The 12,487-nt window shown below is 43.6% G+C and overlaps 1 protein-coding gene across 6 annotated transcripts in view; it reads left to right on the top strand.

Annotated features, from left to right (window-relative positions):
• The first annotated feature begins 2,568 nt into the window (after positions 1-2,568).
• The window catches only part of RNF145 (ring finger protein 145), a 44,744-nt gene continuing 34,825 nt past the window's right edge, over positions 2,569-12,487 (top strand). For 2 of the 6 annotated variants that reach the window (XM_080555801.1, XM_080555800.1), the window contains exons 1-2: positions 3,301-3,321; positions 10,646-10,859. In XM_080555801.1, the coding sequence (XP_080411927.1) occupies positions 3,310-3,321; positions 10,646-10,859 (226 nt within the window). In that variant the 5' untranslated portion in view covers positions 3,301-3,309. Of the gene's footprint in view, positions 2,824-3,013; positions 3,190-3,220; positions 3,322-10,645; positions 10,860-12,487 lie in introns of those variants that run through there. The other 4 variants (XM_080555805.1, XM_080555802.1, XM_080555803.1 and 1 more) reach the window with 4 other exon arrangements.

Raw genomic sequence — 12,487 nt, 5'->3', positions numbered from 1 at the left:
GTTTCTGCATGAATTATATAGTTGATTTGTTCATTTAGTGAACAGGCTAAGATTTCAACAAGAGAACACAGACTTTGGGGGCTGGCTGCCATTGGTGTATTAAGAACTACACAAGGCACCAAGTCAGGTTTCACAAATAATCTTAATTTTTGCATTTATCTTTTTTCTGACTATATTATACAATATGACCTACTGCTTATTAAGACATTCTTTTGTTTGTACATGTGTATTTGTGAATATTTCTTGAAGCACTTGCTTGTAAAAGAAGCTTCAAATAAAACTGCCCATGTTATTGTCCACCTTAGGCATGCACTGTCCTGCCATGTCAGCGTATTTTGCTGCTCTTGAGAATTCTTATGAGGGATTTTCTTTGTAAGCAGTTTGAGGTGCTGGCAGTTGTCCATCCACATGCACAAATCAAATTTCCACATTGTCTGAACTCTTAGAAGGTCTTTTGGAAGTTTTAATGAGATGTCACCAAAGTATTTCCCTTCAGTCCTCAGCTACTGATCACTGAAAGTTTGGAGTTCAAATGCCTCTGCTAATAATGAGAGAGAAACAATCATTGAATTCAGAACTCTTAGCCACTCGGTGTCAGAAGCAGAAAAGGCTTTTAAAAGTGCAGAGAAAGGAAACAAAGTGGAGGTACTTTTTCTAAGACATGCCTGACAAGACAGTGGTAAAGCCACATACCTGGTTTGCCCATTAGAAAACCTGTGCTTTTGTGAAGTAACACATTTTCAGAATTAAATGATGAGAGATGATGAAATGAACGAAAATGGCATTTGATTCCTATTGCCTGCTTGCAAACTGAATTAAGAACTTCAGTGATTTGCTACAATACTTCCGTGTTACAAATACTTGCAAAATAATAATAGAAACTTTCACTCCTTCTCCTAGTAAAACCTATTGCTGTATACAATTGTGAATTTGTTATTCTCTCTGCTACTTGATTTTTTTTTCAGAAGCAGCACTGAAAATAGGCAGTAGGATTTACAGATTCCACATTTTACACCATTGCCCCCGACTTCAGTCAGCAATGAACCAAGCCCACAAAGAACAGAAGTGACTCATGGTTTTTTTTTTCCATGTACGGCATGAGAATACAAGCACTCCATAGAAATGGAGCTGAGATTCTTATGCCTTATATGACAGCTGCTGGTTCATACTCCTTGTGATAAGAAGTGGTGTAGTAGTACTGACAAGTATTAGTGAATAATAGTGACAAAGAAGCGAGTAGGCTGAGCCAGGCAGAACAATGGGATGGATGGAGCCTGGTGAAGCCAGTGCTTTCCCATCTTCTCTGATTGCTTTAAACTAAAAGCTTTAAATATATTTAATAAAGCTTATTTTTAAAACTACATTAAAATCTGAAGCTTGTGAAAAAATGTATCAGTATGCAGAGCTCCTCTGCGGTGCTTCTGTTTGGGAGAGCTGTCAGTTGTGCTGGTTGGTCTCCTTTCTGCTGATTACTGAGCTGACAGAAATGTGGGAGAAGGGTCCAGTGTTAACACCAAATACAACCATTGGTGTATGCAGTAGGGCCGAGCCCTACCACAGTGTTGACAGAAACTAACACAGGCAAGTTCAAACTACTGTTTTCCTCTGGTGTTTGGAAAACCCCTGGGTGCTGAGGGAAGGGTCATTTTGCAAAGCAGCGTAGACAGACATCCAAAGCCTTTATTTTAGTATCTGTTGTTCATAGTTAAAAACATTATGCTGAGGCTAAGCGTTTTTAATACATATGTCTGTGAATGCTACTGTTCTCATTAGAGATGGCAGGAAAAAAGCAATTACTAGGTTGGCTAGCCCAACCCCTGTGAGCTACAGGATTTTCCAGTTCAGCATATTCCCTCATTCCTCACTGCAGCAGTTTCTCATGTCCCAGACAATGCGGCTTTGAATTTTTTTCAAGTATTAAAGTCAAAACCATTACTTCTCTCGGGTTACACCTTTTCCTTACCACTTAAGAGCTCATGCTAGGGCTTGGCCATGCAACCTGTATGCACTGAGCTAAGGTGGGATGTTTCAGGGGTCGTGAGCTCTGGCTGTGAAGAGCTCCCACACGGGGTCTGTGCTGTGAGAGGCTGCTCTTAAAGCAGGTTTCCTGATGAGAAATGCCAACAGAAGCAGAAAAGCCTGATATTTTCAGGTTGATCACACCACAGGTGACCACAGATTCCGTACCGCTGGAGAAGTCTGAGTCAACTTTAATATTTTAAATTGATAGAGCGCTGCGTTTCGCAAGGCCAGCACCGACTATTATCAAAACCGCAGATCTGCCCTTCCAAACCTCCAGCCAGACACTACCCATATTTTACAGAGCGACTTTCTGTGACTCATTATTGGGGCCGGCAGCAGCCTGGACACCGGGGAGCTCCGAGCCGGAGCTGCAGCCTCGGCGTCCCACCGGAATCCGACCCCCGGCCTTGCCGGGTTTGAGAGGGGCCCAGCGGGCAGGGCACCGACCCCTTCCCTCCACAGCCCCCCTCGGTGCCTCCTCACAGCGCGGGGGCGACCGCCGCCATTCCGCGCTGCCCCCCTCGATCCCCTCAGCGGAGGCGGGGCGCGCGCATGCGCGGCGCCGGGCGTCGGGCGCGCGCAGGCAGCGGGGCCATGGCCGCCCTGCTGCGGGGCCGTGCGCTGGCGGCGCCCTGAGGCGGCGCGGCGCGGCCATGGTGCCTCGGGGAGCCGCTCTGCCGCCACCGCCGGGCACCGAGCCGCCGCTCTGAGGCGCCGAGCCCCCGCCGCGGGACCGACGGGAGGAGGAGGGAGAACAGGAACAAGAGGCGGCGGCGGCCACGACCACCACCGCCGCTTCAGGTGATTGCCCCCACCCCTCCGTGCCCGTCGCCGCGTGTGCGCGCCCCCGTGGGGGGCACCCGGCTGCCTCCATGCGCGGCCCCGAGTGCCCGGCGTGGAGCGGGGGGCGAGGGCGGCGCCAGGCGGGTGGGGAGCGGCCCGAGCCGGGTGGGTGGGTGGGTGGGGGGCTGTGGGTGCGGGGGGGCCGCGCTGGGCCCGCTCGTGGCGCTGGGCTCGGGCCCGGCGGCTGAGCGAGGCGCCGGCTTCGTGGCGTCCCCTCCCTCCCTCCGTCGGTCTGTCCGTCCCTCTATCCGTCCGTCCGTCTGTCCCTCGGCTCGGGGGCCGGGCGCTGCAGGCGCAGCCGTGCCCCGGTGGGGGCGGCCTGAGGTAAGGAGCGAGCCCCTCAGCGCCCCGGGGTGGCACCGGGGGGTCGGGGGCCCGGCGGGTGCTGGGTGGGAGCCCGGCATCGCCTGCCTCATGTTGGGCGGCAGAAGGGAGAGTTCTCTGATGGCTTGGCTCGTAAGTGCTAGCTGCTTGTGATCTTAGCCAAATTATATATATATATATATATATGTCTTTTTTTTCTTGGCAGTCTGTAGGTGTTGGTGTGTTTGTTCCTTCTGCGGTTTTTAATGCAGGAGTTTCTGGTAACTTGTTTGGTGGACTTGGGACTCGTTTATGCCACTTATCTTGAGCGATCAGCTGGCTGTGCATGGGTATCTTTTTGTTTCCAGCTAGCTTTAACAACTATGGCAGTCAGCTGTGTTTTTTTTCCCCAAGTTCTAATGTCTTTAAAGGGTTTAATTTTATTAATTCCTAAACTCGTTAGGGAACAGTCATCTCTGTGACCACCGCTATATAGGAGGATCATCAAAAACCTTAGCAACGTCGAGCTGCTGCTTGCCCAAAACGCAGGGTTCACCTTGTTTATGTCAGCCTTAGGAGGAACTGCTGACGTTAGAGCAACCTAATTCTGATGAACCGAGCTGTGTGCGTCTGAAGAAATCCTGGGAAATTCCTTCCTTTGGAGGTGATGGAAGGAGATTAGTGTCTGCTCTGCTTCAGCTGCTGGAATGGGTGCAGATGCAGAAAGGCACATCACGCCAGCAAGACCTGAATGAATGGGTGTGCCTTGGAAAACTCTATAAGCCTGCTTAGTGTTTCATGTTGCACTCTTCAAAACCTGCTGTATTTGCTACTTTAGAGTTATTTTCTTCCTCTTCATGCGTACATGCAGAGGGCTTCTATTTCAGTTCGCTGCAAGGCTTTTTTATTGTTTGGTGGTTACTGGTTACTCTCTTTCTGAATCCATTTTTATTTCCAGACACACCTGGGAATGTTTGATGTGATTATAAATTGGATGGGTCATGGTAGTTTTGCCTTTTAAGTGCATATTCATGTCTAGCACCTTCGATATGATTCAGACATCTGTGCGTTGGTTTCTCTGCACTTACTTTTAAAGCATTTCCTTTCATTTTAGAGAAGCCCTATTGCTTTGTAATTAATTGCGTACTTGAAAGGAGCATTCAGAAGTGGATAGTTCACCTCATGGAGTTTTTCTGGAAATTTTTTTTCAGTTGCCTGCCTGTCTTGAGTTTAAACATGCTTTAAAAGGGACTTTTCTAAGTGTTTTTGCCATTTGTTTGATCTTCCTGTCGCACGAGTCCCTTAGTGCAGGAAGCTAAGCAGCCTATTTGACAGGCCTGGAAACCGATGCTCTTTATTTAAAGGACTCAAATAGATAAGGTGCAACAATGGAAACTTTTACAGTATTGACAGAAAGAAATCTTGAAAGTCTTATTTTCTATTTTAACTTCCAACCAGTTGGGTAGCCAGTTGTTGGCATTGCAGGCGCTAAACATAGGCTGCGTCTGTATCTGAAATGGCTAAAAACTAAATGAGCAATTGTGGAGGATGGGATATATTTCATCCTGTCATGTTAACTGCATCCTGGTTACACGTTCAGGTTGCAGGTTTTTTGTGGGGGTACCTGAGCTTTACTTGTGTGGCTGGTCTACTGTGAACGAGCTCTTTGAGGGAGGTTGTCAGAGCCTGCATCATCTTGGGCTGTCATTACTGCTCCGCGTGCAGGTCCCCCGGGTATTCTGTCCTCTGCAGAGGCGCTTTGGGATTGCTGCCCGGATTTTCTCAGAATATGCTGATACAAATGTGGTTAGGCAGGCTTGTAGGTGTAGACTTGCAAATATGGCTGTGATGGGGAGGGGAAAAAAAAAAAGCTGAATAACTAGCTAATAAGCTGAACCTTGAAATGACAAGAAACTATAGAGTTGGAAAAGGACCTGAAAGCAGTTTGGTTTCTGGTGATTCAGTCTAGATTTTTTTTTTCCCTGGAGAGTTTACTTAAATATATTTATTTAGGTATTTAATGAACTAGATTTCAGGTGCTTAACTGGACAGATAAGCTGTGGTCTAAAAAGCAGATAGCCCCTCTTAGTGTGGCTGGGTTTGAACTGATAATACACAGGCAGAGAGCTGATCCCGTAGGAAACCACAGAAAGATTTTCCTGCATACCTGCTGGATTTGTTAACCTCTCTTACCATGCGTTAGTCCCTGAGTTCAGTTCCCTGGTCTTACCTGCTCGTTATGAAAACTAAAAGGGACAGGATGTTTTACAGGCTGCCTATAAATAATCCACTTGCAATATAATTGAGTGTGCTGGAACTGCTCACAGCGTATGAAAGTACTCCAGAAATAAATCTTTAAAGCAACTTTAACTTCACAGTGCTGTGATATGCATTCTCATTTCCTGAATTGATTTTCTTCTTCCTCATAAAGCTTGCTAATATAGAAAGTTGGAAATGTAGATTTTTCTACTATAGAGTTAACTGTCTCTAGTTTATTTTGCCATTTTAATATGTCTTTAATATCAATGTGTGCTCTCTTACGTCCCTATGAACAGCTATGAGGTGGTGCCTACATATTTTGCGGTAAAAGTTGTTTTTCCTGAAGTATATTATGCATTTTTTTGAAATGATTAACTCAGGTATGTCTCAGTTGATAACTGACTGGGTCTTGCCTGAGCAGGAATTTAGCAATTCATTTGTTTTCTAGATGGAAATAACAGTTCTCCAGTCCCACCGCCGCTCCAGCTCTACAGCAATCCATATTGTCAAACCAGATGGGGAGGGGAATATTGTTTATTCTTTATAACTTCTTACATGGCAAGATTGAATACTCTGTTGCCACTTGACACTCTCTAAAGCTTTGAATCGAATGCTAAATAGTAAAGAGTTACTACTTGAAATTACTAACGTAGTGAGATACGAAATGGGAGTATTATTGGAGATGCTGACCGGATCTTAATGGTAGCTTTACAGTACACGACTGCAATGTTTCACCGCTTTATTAGTGCGCTTGGTATGCTCATTGTGTCTGGCCTTCTCAGCAGAAATTTTGAGTGCTGTCCTTGTTAGCCAAAACAGAACTTGGCCTCATTTAAATTGTACAGGAGTGAGGCATCTTTCTGCTTTCCTTGCTGCTGACTGCATGGGAAAGAGCTGTTCTGATGGATCAGTGACTCACGTAACCCTCCGGAGCTCTAGTGTTTTTTTTTCCTACAAGCTCACACAGGGAAATTCTTTTCTAAGTGTACATCTGATAAACCTTTTTGTCCTGTTCCTTCCCTTCTCTGTTTTCTCTCTCCCAGACTGATGATTTAAGTCTCTGGAGGATGGGATTCTTCTGTACTTCAAGTTCCTTTTTTTTTTTTTTTCTCAAGAGCAGGACAGGCACTTGGAAAGAAGGGTTCTGAGAAATTCATGAATATAGCACTTTTGGGACTAATTTTAGTATTTTAATTTTTTGAACTGTGACATTGAATCTTTCCATAGTTGCAAGTCGGGATTTTTTCCCCTCTTCAAGATCTGTCTAGCCGTGTTTACCCTTTGGAAAAACCAAAACCAGACTACTCCTGGTTTAGGAATATCTTCAGTTTCAGTATTTAAAGTCAAAACTAGATTACAGATCAAAGTCTGCTTGTTAATGGATGTATGCAAAATCACTAGAGTTTCATAGACGTGAAAAATGGAAGTTGAAAATATTTCTTTTTTGGGGGGGGGGCGGGGGGTCAATCTTTCAAATGTTTTATGTCTTAATCTTGCAGGAGAATGAGCACCTTGTTTGTTCACAGATGTTAGACTAGACATTGCAGGATCCAGTCTAGTTGTGAAGTTCTGATCCCAGTTGGAGCTACTGAATTTTTCTACAATGATTTTTGGTGTCGGTAGTATCAGAACAACTCTTAGGTTTGCAAATATTCCAATATAGTTTGGTAAGCATTAAGTAACTTTTGTGTAATGCTTTTCTAAATATTAGAAACTCTGTTCGTGTGACTTAGGGCCTGCTTGGATAAATGGATGCAGGTTGTGTGTCCCCTCGTACTTTATTAGTATTTGCTGCCTGTGATGTGATAGTTTAATATTGAATCGGTGCATAAATCAGTTACATTGGTTTGGGGCATAAATTGCAGCCTCAGATGAAGTGGCAAATTTTTATGTGAAGGCGGATCCTCAGAAAAAAATTCCTATTAAAGGGAAAATAAATGTAAGTTGTCTTTGAGGGTTTTTTAAGCTCGCTGCTAATCTGTTTTGCTAATGGAATCAGCAGGGACCAATTTGTAATAGCTTTTTTTTTTTAAAAAAAAAAAATAATAAATCAGGGTTTGTGAATTCTACTGTCTTTTTTTAAAGCTAGCCAGGAATATGTTTTTGACAAAATGTTTGTGCCAGCTGAGCAAGGGATTTTTGAGCAGTGCTGTGTTGTTAGAAAATAAGAATGTTTCCATGAGTGTTAATCAGTTATGATGGGAGACTTCTTAAAGCTGTTTGTGGTCAAATAGCGCAGCTGTGCTTGCACTCAGGGAAGAGGTGAAGTCAGAATTTCTTCCCAAGACTGTTCTTTTTCTTGTCCTGATTTGGAACAGGGAGACATTTGAAATCATCAGGAAAAAATTCTGGGGCAAAAACTTACGGCTTCCCAGTCCTGCTCTGAAGTCCATTTTTTGGCTATGTTAAAACGTGGCCTGTGTTCCTCTAATGTCCGAGCATCCAGCAACTCTTGTCATCATCATTTGTCTAAAGGTTTTAGAGGCTTAATGTTTTTGTTTTTACACCAATCAAAATAATGTATTGTGAGAGCTCTTTACAATATAATGAGCTTAGTGCAGTGGACTTTGTTGCTTGCCTGCATTACGTTCTGTTAGAACTTGGCAGCAATTACAACTGAGGCTTTATTTAACACATCCACATTGCCACTGAAGTTAATTTTAAAGAGTTTCTTATTAGCACTGGGTGCTTTGTTAGGCAGTGACAGAATATGCTGCAGTGTTTCAGCGGCTGCTGCTCGTAATACATGGCCCATCGATTGTAAGAGAATGTGGTTTTCTGAGTTTGTTTTGCTTTTGTTTTAACAAGATTGCAATTGGAGTTTGTAGGTAAAAAAATGTTGCACTTTCTAGTTTTCTTACATTCTCAAGCATGTGTGTGAATGTAGAAGGTAAAATTCTTCAGTTTAATTTGGATGTGCAGAATCTCAGTTAACTTTCAGTATTTGGAAAAGTCCATGGAAGTCTGCATTCGGAGTACTTAGGGAAAGTGGAAACTTCCTTCTTGTCTCATGTCTGGTTGTTGCTGTTGACTAGATGAGGTTTGATGGTTACAGGAGCATGACTTGAAATCAGGTGCTTGTTGGCACTTTACGTGGGTAATTTCATGACGGTGTGAAAACCTGTACGGCAGCTCCTGCCCACTCCTAAGCCCTGATCCACTTGGAAAAGTAACCTAGCGAAAAGCAGGAGGCAGCTTGGTTCAATTAATTCACAGTAATTAATTTTGCATGCTTGGCAAAACCAATGAGTTTTTTGGGAAAAAAAAAAGTACAGGATGCTCGAAATGTCTTCGTATGAATTGTCCTCTGAGCTGGTCTGAGCATAGGCTTGAACTTCCGTACACAGCCGAAACGCTTTATGTAGGTCCCAACCTGCACTTGGTCAGCACCATACGTTAAAACTCCATCTTTCATTCACACTAAATATTGAGCACCAGCGTTCTTTAAGCTATTTGGGTTATGATTTCGGTTGTTCATTTTAAATATCTTCCAGCGTTGTTGCTGGCCTTTGAATTCCCCTTGGGAGGCAATGTGAAATTCCCAGTGGAGTGGTGTGTGCCGGGGAGGGCTGTGCTGCCTTTGGGGTCTGTAGGGCTCTGGAAAAGGTGCCCATGTCTGCGTAACCTGGCAGGCCAGGCTGTGGGCTAGGCGAGGGCAAGCAGAAGCCCTGTAGCCTGTGGTTTACCGAGACAAGTCTCGGTATCGATCTGTCGTGGCTTCTTGAGCTGAATTAGTTTTGTCATCACGCCTTGACAAGTGTCAGCGTGGCTTTAGGTGTGCACCTTTCTGGTAGCATCTTGTCTGTGGCAGCACAAATACAGCTTCAGATGATTGTGTGTGTGTGTGTCTCCGTACAAGTAGGAAATGTTTCTTGGTTTCTGCGTGTGAGCATGACTTCCTTTCATGCTGTGCTTCCGTGTTGCCTTTTTAAAAAATTTCACAATGACCATTTGAATGAAATCCTGTAAAATGTTGAGAACTGCAGTTCCAAATGCAGACTTTTCTGTTTCGGTGGCTGGGACGCAGTTCTTTCGAAGCATCGCTCTAATAAGAAAAGGTTAAACCTGAACTCGGCTGCAGGCTGGTGGTGCTGGGGGTGACTGCATCTGTTTGAATGGCTGCTTGTGGATGAACACTCACTGGGATCGTCCCCACCTTGGCCTTCAGCTGCACTGCTCCAATGTGCTGTGTATGACTGGTGGCTTACAAACACAGCCTGGGGTGGATGCTTGGCCGTGGGTGGGTGGGTGGCTGAGTGCTTAAACAACACGTTTCCTTTAGGGTCTCAGCTGAAGGCAGTGCTCTGACAGGATGTGGAAACATCCTCTTTACATTGCTCTTTAAAATGGTCCTGTTGGTGACTAGATACCTTTTGAGATGCTGTTGTGGACCATTTTTTTTTTCCCTTACGTTTTGAAAGAGGGAAAAAAAAAGTTTTTTTTTAAAAAAAGCCCTTTGTTGTCTTGCATCATCCATCTACTCTGCTCTCAAGCTCCGCAATTAAATTACCTTCTGGTACTCCTGAGAGAGGATATAGTCTTCTGTTTGTGTGATTCCTTGTAGTGAATTACATTAAAATGAGCAGAATATTTGCGTCACTAATCTTAATCTTTGAAATTGCCAGCCCTCAATTCCATAAAAGTATACAATCATAGCGGTTAATGAATGTCACAAATAACTTTTTTTTATAAGTTTGTGTATTGGAAATTATTTCAGTTTGCATTGAGGAAATAAATCTAAAATGTTTGAACTTTTAGCTGGTGATTATTTTATTTGAGAGTTATAGGAATAGTGTATAGAAATAGAATAGCTCATTGGAGATTGTGAATTTTGTTGGTGTTTGGTTTTTAAAGCTTATCATGTAGTAGCTTATCACTATGTAGTATCTTGTACACTGTGGTCCTTTGGCTGGGGACTTGGATGCTGAATTAGTGCGAATAAGAATAAAGGTTTGTTTGGTGCACACCCTTTGACCATTTTTATTGTGTCATTAACCTACTCCCACAGCCCCCCTTTTACAGTATCACCATGGAAAATTGCTAGCAAATTGATCTTCATGTAGCAACATTAGAAGCTGTCCTGTCTGGATGTGAATTTAACTCAGTTGATTCATTCAGTCATTTGTGGCCGCACAGGAAGCCCCATTCAGATGATCAGTAATAGTTGTTTGTACAGGGAGATTGATCTGATTACTCTTCTGTCTTGTGCTATTTCCAGTCTGCTGCCAATTCACGGAAGGGGAAGAGAATGGCTGCGAAGGAGAAGTTGGAGGCAATATTAAATGTGGCCCTGAGGGTCCCGAGCATCATGCTGTTGGATGTCTTGTACAGGTGGGACGTCAGCTCATTCTTCCAGCAGATCCAAAGAAGTAGCCTGCACAACAACCCTCTCTTCCAGTACAAGTACTTGGCCCTCAATATGCATTATGTGGGTAAGTGGACGTGCATTCAAGAGAAAATGCTGCTGTAGTAAATTCCATTCTGCTCGCTATGAGAATTTTAAGAAATTGTTAATAGCATGGCAATATATTGATTTCAACAGATAGCATTATAATAAATATAATCAGCAGAACTGTAGTTAATATGGGGCTCTGTTTATGTAAGTCGTAAATAAACTCTGCCTAGGGTCTGGAGCTTTGTTATTTAGCTTTGATATGTAAACAGAGTCAAAGTTGGTGTCTGGAAACAATATCGATGCCCTGAAAGAATAGCACAGTGACGTTGGAAACAATCGGCTAGTAGAAAAGCTGCTTGGAAATGCTGTGCAGACAAAAGTATTGTAACTTATATCGTTGGCATTAAAAAAAAGACTAGGGAAAAGGTTGCCTGACTGTGACCACAGCACCAGGAAGTTGGCTTTCACTGCTGCGTGGACGTGGCTCTTCAGTTTACAACCCTATGAACTGCATATACGCTCTGAGTTGATTAGAGCACATAACTACTGCTTGTGTTGCAGATAAATGGACAAAATTACTAACACAGCTCAGGGGGCTGGGGTTTCAACCTTGGCCTGCAAGTCTAGCGCTGAAATGCTAGAAGTCTGGTTTTAGGAGATGAAAGGATTGCTGTCCTGGGACCTGCTCTCCAGGTGGGTATGTGATTCATCTAGTGAGTGCACAGGGGGTTAATTAGGGATTGGATTCAGACTGATGAGGTTGATAGCCAATGAGGACCTACATGAGTACTGCCTAGCTTTGAGAGAAAATGGCTAGCATGTAATTATCCCATTCTGCAGTGTTTCTTCCTTGTAGATGGCTTGGAGGATAACAATGTACTGCAGTCAGCTCAAGGAAACGCCCTTTAGTTAAGTTGTTAGAGGAGTGTGGTTTTTTGAAGTGGCATGTCCAGGGTTTTAATCCAGACTGCAGAAGTGCTGGCATGTGACTTTTTGGTTTTAATCTATTAAATGTCTGCTGTTTGGAAGTTATTCACTGTCATTAAAATCACGTGGCTTTCTTTGTTTTGGCTCCATTCTACTTTGCTAAGGGTAGCAGTGTATCTACTTCCAGTGCAAAAAGCTGGTGTTACTGCTTTATGGGGTTTTATACGTTTGTGGAAGACAGTCCTTGTTTGTTGCTGGTGAAAGGGACGCAGGACCATGGAGGCATGTAGCTATACCTGGCCTTCTCTTGCTTTGCTCATTCTGTGCATGCGACTTGTGTACACACAAGTACATTTTAGGAATTGGATCATCAAATCAGTTTCTAATACAAAACTAACAGTTGTGTAGCAGGTTATCAGAAGGTAAATTCCAGTTGTGACACAGCCCTTTTTTATACCAATTTGATAGCCTTGTCCTCCCTGAAGTGTGTTGAGATATACTAATAAAAAGCATTACAGAGATAAGTATTATTACTTCAAAGTATTTCTCACCTGGAGGCTATTTTAGTACTAAACCAGTGGATTCTGATTCTGTGCTCTTCATACAATCACTCAGCAGTACTTTTACTTTTTGCTTTTACAGCATTGTGTCTGTACTTTCACTTTTCCAACTGGTAGTTGCTGAGATCAAGGGCTTGTAAATAATCAAGCAAGTTGCTTGTGCTAAGAGATATTAAGG

Source organism: Anser brachyrhynchus (assembly GCF_964034855.1).
Source record: "Anser brachyrhynchus genome assembly, chromosome: 14".
In the NCBI taxonomy this organism is placed as follows: domain Eukaryota; kingdom Metazoa; phylum Chordata; class Aves; order Anseriformes; family Anatidae; genus Anser; species Anser brachyrhynchus.
This window is presented reverse-complemented; position numbering and strand designations above follow the sequence as displayed.